The following is a 15,127-nucleotide window of genomic DNA, read 5'->3' as shown; positions in this document are numbered from 1 at the left end:
GAGGAGGACCCTGCCAAACACCATTTTAACCAGGTCAACATCAAGAGTCATAAACTGGGAATTCCCTGGCCGTCCAGTGGTTAGGACTCCACGCTTTCACCGCCTAGGGCCCAGGTTCGATCCCTGGCCAGGGAACTAAGATCCCACAAACTATGAGGCGTGGCCAAAAAAAAAAAAAGCCATAAATTACTTTGATAGTATATGTCCTTGATATGATGTGATTAAAATGTGATAAAATTCCCTCTGTACTCTTCCTCCAAAAACATACAGAAACCCAAGATAATCATAAGAAAAGCATCAAATTCCACTAGGGGGGCATCCTACAATATACCTGACCAGTATTTCCCCAGACTGTCAGGTTTCTATACAAACTTTTGGTCAAAAACAAGGAAAGTCTGAGAATCTGTTACAGCCAAGAGAAACCTAAGGAGACATGAAAACTAAATGTAATTTGATGTTTTAGATGAGATCTTGGAACAGAAAAAGGACATTGGGTAAAAGGTGAGGAAATCTGAACCAATGAGAGCCTTTAGTAGACAATAATATATTGACATTGGTTTATTAATTGTAATCAATATATCATGGGAATTAAGAAGTTACTAATAGGGGGACATGTGAGTGGGGTCGGGTCACTACTCCCTGATCCACGTGCTCAATGTTTTGTAAGTCTAAAACTGTCCAAAAACTTACGTATTACTAAGTATAATATTGTAAATAAGAAATAAACAGGAGAAGGCATCAATAAACAATATTAGAATGAAAAAAATTAGAAACATCATCTGGGTTTTGGAAACAGTCTACAATACAACACACTATAAACCAAATGATTCTATGAACCACTATGTGACAATTTTTTAGAGAACTTTTAAAAATATTTTAAATTATGAAATATAAAGTGTTCACAGAAATCTGTAGAGCATATATGTACAGTTCAACAAATAACTATAGAGTGAACAGAAGTGGAGCCACTACCCAGGTCAAGAAATGCAACATTGCCAGGCACCTGGCTGCCTGACTTGTGCTCTTTTTCCCAGATTACAGCCCCTTCTGCCTCCTACACTGACCTTATCCTAACTATTCACGTAGTAATTTTGGTAAACATTATAAAATTAAAACTCTGTCCATTTTTGAAAACTTTATATAACCTTGAAGAAACACAATTGTATTTATGTACTTTAGTGTATTTTTGGTGTATTTTTTCATCATTTACGCCATTGCATGCAGCTGGACTTTTCTGTTTCAGGGCTGTATTCAACCATATAAACTTTCTACTGTTGGTGGGGCTTTGGGTTGTTTCCACTTTTGGCCTCTTACAAACAGCGTCGCTCTGAAAATTCTCTGACGCCTATACTGGCCATAGAATATGTAAACTTCAACTTGCCAAATGTTTTCAACACATTTTACCAGTTTACACACTAGCTGCATGCAAGGGTGCTCATCGCCCTTCAGTTTTGCAGACCTTTGGTGATTTTCTGCATTTTTAGTTTTAGCCGATCAGGTGAGGGAACAGGGGTACCTCATAATGATTTGCATTTACTTGGTTACTAATAGGGGTGAACCCATTTTTCTGATGATTATTGGTTGATTGGGGGTGCTCCTTCAGGAAGTGCCTCATCAAGTATTTTGTCCATTTTTCTGCTGGGTTGTCTGTCTTGGTAGTAGTTTTATGTTCTGCTTATTAGTTCTTTACTGGGTATGAGTAACACGATATCTGTTCTCACTCTTTAATTTGTCTTTTCACTCTCTTTTTCATTTTCTTTGATCCACAGAAGTTTCTCTGTACCTCTAACAGAACAAATATTATTAAAAATAGCTAATATACGGTGACTATCTAATGCCAGACACTGTTCAATGCACTCTGCATAGAATAATTTATTTCTGCCTTATCTTCATAATGACCCTATAAGGGAAATCCTAGGAACCCTATTTCTCATATGAGGAAACCGCATCAAGGAGATATTAAGAAACTTGCTCAAGCTGACAGATCTAGTAAGTAGGGAAGTATTCAAACAAGAATCTCCAAGATGATTCCTTAAAAGAAGAACAAAGAGGGGTGATTTCTCCTCTACCGATCTGTGGTATTTGAGCTGCAATGGACAAATGTATCTGCATACAGAATCGAGAGGCCAGACACAGACACATGGATATGTGGGAGTGTGCCTATGATGGAGGTAGTGTAGCAAACCAATGGGGAAGGATGGGCTATTCAATATGTGGTAGTGGCATTGGCACTATTTTGGGGGGTGGAATTGGAGCTTGACCTCATACCACTTACATAAATAAATTTGAGGTGCATTACAGACAGATACAACACAGAATTTTAAGACAAAATATTGAAGAATGTTTTTATGAACTCAGGGTGGAACAATGGCATATAAAACCAAAAGCACCATGATGGGAGTGATTGATATATTTAAATGATTCCAAACTAATGACTGTGATGGTTAATTTCACATGTAGACTGGGCTAAGAGATGCCCAGATAGCTGGTAAAGCGTCACTTCTGTATGTTCTGCATGGCTCTTCAGTGAAGAGATTAGCACTTGCATCAGTAGACTGAGTAAAGGGCGCCTTCACCACTGCAGGCGGGAGCACCCAAACCACTGAGAGCCCAGATTCAACAAAAGAGCAGAGTAAGGGTGAACTTACTCTCTCTGCTTGAGCAGATGCATCCGTCTTCTCTTGCTTTGGGACATCTGACATGGGCACTCCTGGTTCCCAGGCTTTCGAACCCAGACTCAACCATATTCCCCGTTCTCCATCTTGCAGACGGCCCACCTGACAGATCGTGGGATTCCTCAGCCTCCACAGCCAGATGAATGAGTTCCTCTACTAAGAGCTGTACACATACCTCCTATCGGTTCTATTACTCTGCAGAACCCTCACTCATACTAGGACGTAACAAATTAAAGGAAATTACAGTCTAGGAGAAGTTTGTCATCATACATGAAATAGACAATGAATTAGTATCCTGAATATCACATAACTTCTACATAACAACAACAAAAAATAGTCAAACCAAAAAAAGTAGGCAGAGCTTTAGAATAGGTAATTCAGAAAAGAGGAAATCCAAATGGCCAATAAATACAAGAAGATATGCAGGATCACTAGCAATCAGAGAAGCTATTCTCTGCCCATTTTGATTAGGTCTGACAATATAAAAAAGTGGGTCAAGATATGGAGAAACCAGAACTCTTGCACACTGCCAATAGAGCTGGAAATTGGAGGGCAAGGTGGCTTTTCCTAAAAAGTTAAAAGTGAACATAAATACAACCCAGAAATCCTATATACAAAGCTGTTCTGTGAAGCATACTTTGAAATAACAAAGATTTGCAAATAACCCTATTGTCCATCAGCACCAGAACGAATAAAATAAAATAAATTACACAGATCTAGTGGACTTCGTTGAACTAACTAGGGACTACAGATAGGAAAGTCTTTAGATCTTGATACTGTAATATTGACTTTTTTAAAAGGTGATGGTGGGGGTATGTTGTTTAAACCACACAACATACTCCTTTCCGTTTCGTAGCCTTTTGTCTCCAAACTTGATGAATATACACTGGACTCGTGATTGTTATTTCTCAGAAGTGGAGAGAGGCCTAGGAGAGATCGTGGCAGTGAGAACAAAGGTGGCTCTATCCTTGCCTTTATGTAATTGTCATTGTCAATGTCCCTTGCTTTTCCAAGATTAAGTATAGCAACAACTTACTGGACATGGAAGAACAGCTGGATCTGGGCATCTTTTCTTGAGAAGAGTGGTCCAGATTGTGAGTATCCAAATTGAGTGTGTCACTTGCCTTGAAATAAAATAGAATTTTTAATAGAATTGCTTGATGAACCCCCTTCATTACCACCCTCAGCTCCTTATCCTTTCAAGAAGACTAATTTTTTTATAATGGAAATCTAGTTGATTTGCAATATTTTGTTAGTTGCAGGTGTACAGAAAAGTGATTGTTATATACATATTTTTTCAGATTATTTTTCATGATAGCTTATTATAAGATATTGAATACACTTCCCTGTGCTATATAGCAAATCCTTGTGGGTTTTTTTGTTTTGTTTTTGTTTGTTTTGGGTTTTTTTTTACAAATCCTTATTGCTTATCTGTTTTCTGTACAATAGTGTGTATCTGTTAATCCCATACACCTAATTTATCCCTCCCCTGCTCCTTTTCCCCTTAGCTAACCACAAGTTTGTTTTCTCTGTCTTTGAGTCTGTTTCTGTTTTGTATATAGATTCACTTGTATTGTTTTTTAGATTACACAGGTAAGTGATATATTTGTCTTTTTCTGTCTTACTTCACTTAGTATGACATTCTCTAGGTCCATCTATGCTGCTGCAAGTGGCAATATATCATCTTTTTGTGGCTGAGTAATATTCCATGGTATGTATATACCACTTCTTCTTAAACCAATCATCTGTTGATGGCCCTTGGTGTGTTTCCATGTCTTGGCTATTGTAAATAGGGCTGCTGTGAACACTGGGGTGCATGTATCTTTTCGAATTAGAGTTTTCGTCTTTTCCGGATATACGCCTAGGAATGGGATTGTTGGATCATATGGTAGCTCTATTTTTAGTTTTTTTAAGCAACCTCCATACAGTTTTCCATAGTGGCTGAACCAATTTGCATTCCCACCGAAAGTGTAAGAGGGTTCCCTTTCATCCACACCCTGTCCAGCATTTATTATTTGTAGACTTTTTGACGATGGCCATTCTGACAGGTGTGAAGTGACACCTCTCTGTGGTTTTGATTTGCATTTCTCTAATAATTAGCGATGTTGAGCATCTTTTCATGGGTCTGTTGGCCATTTGTATATCTTCTTTTGAGAAATGCCTCCTTAGGTCAAGAAGACTAATTTAGGAACCAGTATACTGGTAAACCTAAACTGTATTTTTAACATTGCTACTCTTTATTAGGCAAAGGAAATTTTGTTTCCAGTATAAAAGTGAGTGAAAAACATAAGGAGTATAGTGGAAGAAATATTCTCTGAAATTTATTTTTGTTTCTTGGCCTTCAAAACCCCCAATTTTGTTATCCTAGGCTATTTGGAGCGTGTATCTGCCGGGAAGAGATTGTGATATCCCTGAAATATAACAAGGAAAATTTCAGTTTCTAAAATTTAAAATGGCAATATGAGCCAGGCTACTGTCTTCACAGAGACTTTTCAGAGTTCCCTTATTTCTCTGCACTGCCATATCCACAACTGACCTAAATGAAAGGACCAAAAGCCCTCAAGATCTCAGTTCCTTATCACATGAAAGTTTACTCCTTGCTCATATGAGATCTACTATGGTCCACTTGCTCTCCAGGGCTGCTGCCTTCCCAGTAATTCCAGTCTGCTTCCATCATGCGGTTCCACCGTCTCAATACAGGGCTTAATCATCTTTCCAGCCAAGCATCTCACTGCCATCCTCCACTGAGGATCCTGAGTTCAGTCTCTCAGCTTCAGTTTTCCACAGAATATACTACCACACAGTTGCCTAGCTGCATGGTGATAGGGATGAGATGTGGGCTTTTGCTACTCCTCAATCAGAACTTCAAACAAGTCTAACTTTTTCATTAGTCCTGCCTTTAGTTTTACATGGTGCTTCAAATTCCAGAATCTTACTGAACTTCTGTAGGGGAGAGCTGGAGGGAAGAGAGATGTGGTTTGATTCTCTGAAGTGTTTCCTTCTGCATCAAACTATCACTTTCAATTTCCAAAATTGATTCTGAGTTTGGCCACTTCTGTGCATCTTCAACACTATGGCCTAAGTCAGTAACCATCAATTCTCACCTGCATTACTTAGGTGTTCTAACTAACTACTTCTCCTGCCCCCAAGGGGTCCACAGAACAATTAAGGTGATTAGTTAGATATGTAAAGTATATCATGTCAAGTGCTGTTTTAAACTTCCAATGCCTTCTCATTTCAAGTTGAAAAAAACTCAAATATTTCACATGAGCTACAAGGTCCTGCATACCCTGGACCCTGCCTCTCCCTTCTCAGTGCCCCAGACACAAATGAGCTTCCTCTCTATCCACACAAGAACACCAAGCTCTATGTTAGGGCTGTTACACTTGCTGTTTCATCCTAGTGGAAATCAGCTCTGGACCTTCCTTCTTGTCATTTGGGACTCAGAAAGGTCTCCTGCTCTATGAAGTATTCCCTGCCCACCGGAACCACACTGCCCATTCTGCACTAGCATCCCATCCCCTTTAATCTCTTCACAGAACATATGCCCACTTGAAATTGTCTTGTTCCTTTATTTGTGGATTTGTTTCTTGGGATGTATCAATGACCTAACCATGTGAAATATACATACAGCATTGAGAAGGCAGTGGAGACTTGCAGAGAAGATTTTCACATGCTGGCACTTTTTGTCCTCTGTTTGCTCATCTCTCCTAGCAACTTGGATCAGCCAAGTGCCAGGTGATTTCCACCAAGTCATCCTTCAGATAGGCCTGCAAACAAAACCCCCCAACCCAGCCAGCCAGCTGGAACCCAACAATCAACCCCAAACTCACTCACCAACATCACACAAGGCAACAAGCTCAGAAAAATAAGTTTTGCTTGAAATGTTTTGATACAATTATTAAGAAAAGTGCAGAAAAAACGACCACCTCTCCGTTGACTGACTGAACAACCCAGAAAATAAAGTCAGATTTTAACATTCTGGTTACTTTTAATATATTTAATAAACTCAGATTTTAACATTCTAGTTACCATACTGGCAGAGAACATATTTTCAATACATCAAAGACTCAGAAAGATTATCAATTATTATCTTAGTCTCTACTGACCTAATTGGTCAAAAGGACCTAATTTGGCAAGAAAAGTGGGAAGAGAAGGGGGAAGAGGAAAAGGAGAGAGACTGGAGGGTAATGAAAGCCCAGAGTTCTTTAGAAGTTCAGCAGCATCCAGAGCTGGCCCACAGGATGGGAGTGTGAGGTAGATTGGGCTCTGGCGACCTCAGCAGGATCTAGTTCCCAGAGCCACTAGAGTGTCCAGTGCATGAAACCTCAGTTTGTGACACAGGAGTTAGCGGTGTCCAAGCATTCCAGGGTCTGGAAGGAAGAACAAACTTTGGAGAATTTGGTAAACACCACAGACCCAGCACGTCCAGCGGCAGCACAGGAGGCACTCTCACGCAAGACTAGTGACCTGCAAATACCCAAAGCTCTGAAATGTAAATATGACCAGTCTCAAAGGATCCCCACGCAGGAGCAGTGGGGTAGAAAGGCATCCCCTGGGCTTAGGGGACGGGGCCACAACCACAGCCAGAAGCCGTGGCGGGATGCTGGAGCCCAGGGCTGAGCGGGGCGGCGCTGTCCGGCGAGGGTGCATCCACAGGCAGGGGCGGAGCCTCGGGGTCCTGATCTGTGTCTAACGAAAGCCTCCTCTTAGCCCTGGGGGGAGCAGCTGGCTCCTGAGGGCCCTGTTCCCAAGGACGACGACGAGGGCCACATCTTCCAGCTGGGTGGCGATCCGGGGCGGATGGACCTGCGGTCGGCGGCTGGGTCGGGCCGGGCTCGCCGGAGGTGCTGGTGGCCGCAGCCCCGAACTGGGCGGCAGAGCACGACCCCCGGGCCGGCGAGGGGCGCCGGCACCCAGCACGCACAGGGACTCGGGGGCTGGTCCCTGCGCCCGCGGCTACAGCCCTGCGGGGGCGCAGAGCGCGGCGGGGCAGGTGGTGCCTCTGGCCGAGAGCGGCTCCCAGGGGCGCGCGGACCTCCCTCCAGGCGTTCAGGACCTGGCTGTCGGGCGCCGTGGGCTGCGTGTGGTCCACCACGGTCCGCTCCTGCCCGCGTTTCCACAGCTCGTAGCGCTCCGGTTGCAGGATGCGCACGAAGGCGTCCATGGAGAAGGCGACCCGGGCCTCCCCGCAGCTGCACTGCGAGGCCGCTTTGCCATAATCGATCCAGCGCGGGCAGGCGAAATTGATGGCCTCCGCGCAGTTGAAGCCATGGTTGAAGCCAGAGTGGTAGCCATAGGGAAAGGTCACGATGAACTCCCCAGCCTCCTGAGTGACCCGATCGAAGGGGATGCCGTTGTCCTTGAGGACCGTGGGCGAGATGAGAGCCACCTTGTGCCGCAGGAAGGCCTCACAGCCCCGCGCGCTGCCCGGGAAAAGCTGCCTGGCCAGGCGTTCCAGGCGCCGGCCGTGCTCCGGGGGCACCGCGTACCACGTCTTGGGCTCCCCGAAGTGCAGGTAGTTGATGCTGTAAAGGTCCATGTCCTCCGTGTGCCAGGCGAAGGCGGTCTTCCACATGCCGAAGTACAGGTAGGGGGTGTTGACGCCCTCGATGACCACTCCGCACTCCTGCTCCAGCAGGTCCTGAATGGTTCCCAGGTGTCCAAGGTTCCACTGCTCCGTGTTTTGATCGAATAAGGAGCCACTCACGTCCGCACCATATACTGGTGAATCATAGAGGCGTGTTTTCCAATATTTTCGCTCCAGGTCCTTAAAATCAAAGTGTGGTGGCGTCCGGTATTTTTCACTATTTGCTAAGTGGTGGTACTCACCCACGGTCATGGCTTTCTTCTTTTTGTGGTATTGAGTAAACACACCTGCCTGCCCAGAAGTCACCTGCTGGAGGGGAGCGGCTATTAAGATGTCATTGATATCATCATAGGTCTGTCTGGCTTTCCAGTCCTTGGGTGGAATGATCTTCGCCACGCCTGCTCGGTGTGCACCTTGGGATTCCATATAAGCAATGTATTTATCGAAATCATTAAACTCTTCTTTGGTTGGATGAAATACCATTATTCTACAACTTGGGTTCTGGGCCCAGTTGGACTTAGACTTCATAGCTTTCATTAATAAGCGGGAACCTCCCAAGTTCTGATGTATGTTCTGGGCAGGTGAGGATGCTGGAAAACACTACTTTTTCAAAAATGGGTTGGAGTATATCAGCAGGAGCCCGCAGTAGACTTTAATGCAATGAGTTGATAATATTTCTTAGGCTTGCTGATTCTCCAGGGGACTCCACGCTGGGCAGAAGCCTTGCTCAGGACTGATGCCGGCTGAGCCTGCAAGTCTGTGATGTCCTTGGTTGACACTTGGCTCTGTCCTCTTGAGATCTAGTGAATCACCCAGCCCTGGCTGGGTATCCCAAATGCAGTGTCTTCAGGGCAGAATTGAAAGCAAAACCTAAAAAGAAAAAGAATAGAGACAGGTTGAAAACTGATGGTTGGAAATAGTTACAAGGGAACTACAAAGAAAACACCACCATGGACTTTAATTGCATATTCCAATAAAGGCGAAAATTTCATAAGTTTGACAATACAAGAAATGGTGTTGTTGTGAACAATGGAAATTCTTGTACTCTAGTAAGGAGAACGGAAATCATTACATTCACTTTGAAAACCTATTTGGACAGTATCCACTAAAATTGAACTTACCCATGTGCTATGATTCATGACTAGGGTATGTGTATGTCTGTGCAATGAAAGTCAAGTCCAAGAATGTTCAGAACAACGTGATTTCAGTAGTCAAACACTGGAAACAACTCAAATGCCAGTCAACATTAGAATGGATAAGTACATTGTAGTATATTCATACAATGGAATACAATACAGGAATGAGATCAACAAAAACTACATGAAAATTAAAGAATAATTCTATAAACATAATACTGAGCAAAATTATCCAGACTCAAAAGAATACCTATTCTATGCTTCCATTTATATAAAGATAAAAAGGTACCTATAAGATGATGATATTTTTTGGTACCAACGTAATCTATGTTAGAAGTCAGAGTAGTGGTTACCTTTTTGAAAGAGAGAGGTTGTGAGTGGGGCTGTGAGGAAGTCTCTAGAATAATGTGAATATTCTGTTGTGAACCCAGGTACTGGTTACACAGCCATCAGAATGACTCATTGTCATAATTCTTCAAGTTATGATGATTTTCACAAATTTCTATGAAATCAATTTTTTAAACTTTATTTAAATTATTTAAATAACTTTAAAATTATAGTTTAGGGTGAAAAGCATTAAAACAGAATGATATCTTTCATTGTACCAAAAGGAAAAAGAAGGGTGATTGAAAATATATGAACTAAACATTCAATTGAAGAAACTATAAAATAGAAGAAGAGAAAGAAGGGGTAGGAGTCAAAAAATAACAAAGAATAAAGACAAAATTAACGAAAGAAAACACATACAAGACAGAACACTGATGACCAAAAATATTCTTGGAAGAAATTAATGATAGCAATACACCCTGGGCGTAACTGAGCATAAGAAAGAAGGGGAAAATAAACCACTAGGAATGAAATAGTGCACAAAAGAATTTTTAAAATCTCGAAAGAGAATCTTAGGAGAAACTTGCCAGCAACATTTTCAAAAGACAAGAGAAAAGAATAAATTTCTGGAGAGGAAACATATCCAAAATGGATGCAAGAAACACCAGAAAGCTTGAATAACACCCCAGTATAAGAAGCTGGTTCAAAGTATGACCCCTGAAAGTCCAGGAGACACATCATTTTGCATGTGAATCTAGAAAACTTTCAAGAAACAGTTAACTCTTATTGTGCAAATTGCTTCAGAGTATAGAAAAAGTTGGAAAGCTACTCAGATGAGGCTATTCTGCTCTCTGATAGCCAAACGAAAAAAGGACAACAAAAAATAAAGCTACAGGCCATTTTTGTTTATAAGCATAGAGGAAAGCATAAAATGGAATGTTATCCAATGAAATGCAGCAAGATAGTAAAAGAATAATACATCATGACCAAATAGAAGGCAAGTATGATTGAACATTGGAAAATTTAATGATATAATTCAGAATATTAACAAAGTAAATGAAAAATATCATCATCTTATAGGTACCAAAAAAGCATTTGATGAAATGGAAAATCCATTCATGATTTTAAAATTCTTACTTGCAAAGCATCAAGAGAAACTTTTTTTTGTAAGATAAAGAATTTCAAGGTAAAAAATAGCAATGATCATTCTTAACAGTGAAACAAAAGTAACATTCTCATTAAAGTTAGGAAAAAGAGATGCATCAGCATGAAAAGCTGCTCAATATCACTAATTATTAGAGAAATGCAAATCAAAACTACAATGAGGTATCCCCTCACACCAGTTAGAATAGGCATCATTAGAAAATCTACAAACAACAAATGCTGGAGAGGGTGTGGAGAAAAGGGAACCCTCTTGCACTGTTGGTGGGAATGTAAACAGATAGAGCCACTATGGAGAAGAGTATAGAGTTTCCTTAAGAAGCTAAAAATAGAATTACCTTATGATCCAGCAATCCCACTACTGGGCATATACACAGAGAAAATAATTGAAAAACTACATGCACCCCAATGTTCATTGCAGCACTATTTACAATAGCCAGGTCACGGAAGCAACCTCAATGCCCATCGACAGACAAATGGATAAAGAAGTGGTGGTACATATATACAATAGAATATTACTCAGCCATAAAAAGGAACGAAATTGAGTCATTTGTTGAGACGTGGATGGATCTAGAGACTGTCATACAGAGTGAGGTAAGTCAGAAAGAGAAAAACAAATATCGTATATTAACGCATGTATGTGGAATCTAGAGAAATGGTACAGATGAACCGGTTTGCAGGGCAGAAGTTGAGACACAGATGTAGAGAACAAGCGTATAGACACCAAGGGGGAAAAACCGCGGTGGGGTGTGGGTGGTGGTGTGCTGAATTGGGCGATTGGGATTGACATGTATGCACTGAGGTGTATAAAATTGATGACTAATAAGAACCTGCAGTAAAACAAACAAACAAACAAAAAACAGCTAATACTAAACTTTCTTTGGGTTATTTGTATGGAAATATGTTAATATAAAGGTTTCAGACATTACATGAAATTTCCAGAAATCTTATATCTTCTGGTCTAATGTTATAAGTCATAATTCTAGTTATTACTTTAAAATGTATATCTCAGAAATAACAAAATTTCCTTGTCAATTGCATTATTATGAACTTTCATCCAATCTTTAACCGTGGTCATTTTCAAGTCTTTTGTCCTTTACAGACAGTTCTGGGTGTACTCTGATGCTTTTGCAAAAACGGTCCTATCAAAGGGTTTCATCTTCAAGAAATTCATGGAAAAGACTCTGACAAGTACAGGTTCTGGTAACTGACTATACTGCTGAACTGAATGAATAAGCATGTTCAGAACACTAATGGAAAACTGATGAATTCATAAAAGTGCTAACAAAAGATCAAGATGAAAAAAAAATTAATTAGGTGGGACTGAGTCAACTTATGAGGATGATTTAATTTTTGTGACTTTCTGTTTGAATTAAAAAAAAAAGAAATCCCACCAGGACTCAGAGGCAAAAAATATACAAATCAATTTCCACTGCAAAGTAAAGGAGTTGTTACAGTGGAGGATTACTGGACTGAATGTCAATATTATGACATAGTATGAGTGAGTTTCGTGTTGGGTAATTGCAATCGTTGCTTTTGTTGTGGTCATCCATTTACAATGCTTGGTGTCAGTTTATTTATCCCTTATAAAAATAAAATACAATGTGTGTGCGTGAAAAGAAAAAACATATTGAAAACAATGTGAAAAATAAATCTCACCATGTACACTCCACTTTCAACTTGAACTGTGTAGAGCAAATGTAATAGTTATGATTTAGGACAGAAAATATATGTGTACAAATAAGAAAACAAAAAAATAACCAAAGCAAACTATCTCATTAACCCAATTTCAAGTGCTCCCTTATTACTGTTTCCTAATCCTCTTAAGCTCCCCTAATTTCCACCATTCAAATATTCTCTCTCACTTTCCCCTGTCCTCAAACTTCAGGCGCACCTATTCCACCCCACTTAGAATCCTCCGAATGTCTGAAAAGTCCCTAAGTGATCTGGCCCACCATCACCTCTTGACCTCACCCTTTTCTACCCTGCTCCTTGCTCTCTCATTCCAAACACATTCCTGGCTGTGTCTCAAAAAAGGCCGGTATAGGGGCTTCCCTGGTGGCGCAGTGGTTGAGAATCTGCCTGCCAATGCAGGGGACACGGGTTCGGGCCCTGGTCTGGGAAGATCCCACATGCCGCGGAGCAACTGGGCCCGTGAGCCACAACTACTGAGCCTGCGCGTCTGGAGCCTGTGCTCCGCAACAGGAGAGGCCGCGACGGTGAGAGGCCCGCGCACCGCGATGAAGAGTGGCCCCCGCTCGCCGCAACCAGAGGAAGCCCTCGCACAGAAACGAAGACCCAACACAGCCAAAAATTAATAATAATAAAAAATAAATAAATAAATAAAATTTATTAAAAAAAAAAAAAAAAAAAAAAAAAAAAAAGGCCGGTATACTCTTGTCTGAGGGTCTTTGCACCCAGGCAACTCTCAAGCCTCAGCCCAAACATCACCTTTTCAGGGAACTCTCCTCTGATTGTCTTGCTTTGGATAAAAGTAGAGACGATTTTCCTTCCAGGAAAACAGGTACTCTCTCAACAAAACATTTCCAAATGAAACTTGAACTGATGGTCAGTACCCATGTATCTCTTCCAGATATACTCACATCAGCGCCATGGTAACTCCAACATTGCTGATTGCATCACAATGGAATCCAACTGGCTCTTCCAACTGTCTACTAAAAGGCCTCCTTTTTAAAGTTATCAGCCCACGAAACACAGGTATTTTACCTGAAATTTTTCCTTTAAGATTTCTTACAAGAAAATAAATGAGATGTAAATATTATACAAATTTCAGGGTCCTTTTAGGTCCAGAGGGATCTCCCTGGGAAAGCTGCCAGAATGGGAGGAGCTAGCACAGTTGTCAGGGCATTAAACACCACTAGTATTGGGTCAGCACAAGAACCAGGGAGAGGAGCAGAAAACCATGCTACAGAAATCGGTGAGGAAGAGCTCAAATGCCTTTAGAGAACAAAGGCATTTCATCTTCCTCACCCTGTAGTCTCCCCAATAAGACTTCGAAAGATCAGCTTGCCTGCCATTGTGCCAAGTGATAGAAACTCCCCACATCTCCTATGGTCTGCAAGAGGTGCCCGAGGTCCCTATATCTTATCTGGGGTCCATTCAAGACAAGAGGAAGCTGGGGCTGGGGCCCAATCCTCTACCACCCCTCTCCCCAAAGAGGTCAGCACAATTGGGCTTCAACATAAAACATTTCTCCTTTGGATCTGGGATCAGGGACAAAAAAATAGCCAAGGAAGGGCTTGCTCTCTGTGACCCCTGCTGGTAGCTTTTGTAAGAGTGCATCAAAGGAATGTTTGCTGCAGACCCGAATACTGGTGGCAGGGGCCCTTTGAGTGAGCGGTAGTAGCTCTGTGTACCTCTGCCCTGGAGCCTCATGCACCATGGAACATGCAGAAGGTAGGTAATGGAGGATTAAAACACTCTTCTCTTTTTCCAACTTTAATGTCAAAGGATCAAAGAAACAATCTCGAGGTTTCTATAGAATTTGTTGGTAATAAATGGTGGGGAGGGGAAGTGGTTGACAATCTAGTTCATCCTTGAGGGGGTGTGACAAATGCAGTTCACTTAGCCTCTAAAGATTGGGTGGAAGTCAAATAATCTCTCTCTTCCTATTCCAGAAACACCTGATGAGCACTCAAGGGTCTTGGGGATAGATTGTTATGAAGGAGAAGCATTGTTCAAACATGACCCTAGATGTTCATCCTAAGATGCCTGAACAATAGGCTAGCCTAGACTCCTTCCATGACTGGAGGGCTATAGCATCCAAAAGGGCCCAAGGTCCCCAGGTGCCTTCTAACGTACAGGGCTGCTGGCTTTCCCGGACAGCTCCTGTAAACGGCTGGCATGATATCTAGGCCGCTTAATTCCCCAAGCAGTCCGAAGCTCCCTTTCCTAATAAGGTTGCTGTCTTCAAAGCCCTATATGAAGGAAGAGCACTGGGGAAGGGGCCTCCACTAGAACAAAACCCTCCTCAACATGGGATGCCTCTCCATGTAGACGCTGAGGAAATGCAGAGCCTATGTGTGCCTTGGTCTTGATGTGTTTCCTGAACTCATATTGTATGACTCTGTGGAATTTTCCTCCATCGACAAGGGGACCCAAAAGATGGGAAGAAAGCAAATAGTAAGGTTTCATCAGGGTTCGGGTTTTCCAGCCATGTGTATCTCAAGGAGAGAGGAACAAGTGTCTTGATGGATTGGATGGAGGGATAAGAGAGT

The 15,127-nt window shown here is 41.9% G+C and overlaps 1 protein-coding gene across 1 annotated transcript; it reads right to left on the bottom strand.

Annotated features, from left to right (window-relative positions):
- Positions 1 to 7,236: 7,236 nt before the first annotated feature.
- On the bottom strand, positions 7,237 to 8,802 carry LOC132369717 (lysine-specific demethylase 4D-like). Its single transcript, XM_059929390.1, has one exon. It carries the CDS (start codon positions 8,800 to 8,802, stop codon positions 7,237 to 7,239), a length of 1,566 nt encoding a protein of 521 aa, XP_059785373.1.
- Between the last annotated feature and the right edge of the window lie 6,325 nt (positions 8,803 to 15,127).

This window comes from Balaenoptera ricei, chromosome 8 (assembly GCF_028023285.1).
Source record: "Balaenoptera ricei isolate mBalRic1 chromosome 8, mBalRic1.hap2, whole genome shotgun sequence".
Taxonomy (NCBI): Eukaryota; Metazoa; Chordata; class Mammalia; order Artiodactyla; family Balaenopteridae; genus Balaenoptera; species Balaenoptera ricei.
The sequence above is the reverse complement of the archived record's forward strand: the minus strand, read 5'-3'. Positions and strand labels throughout refer to the sequence as shown.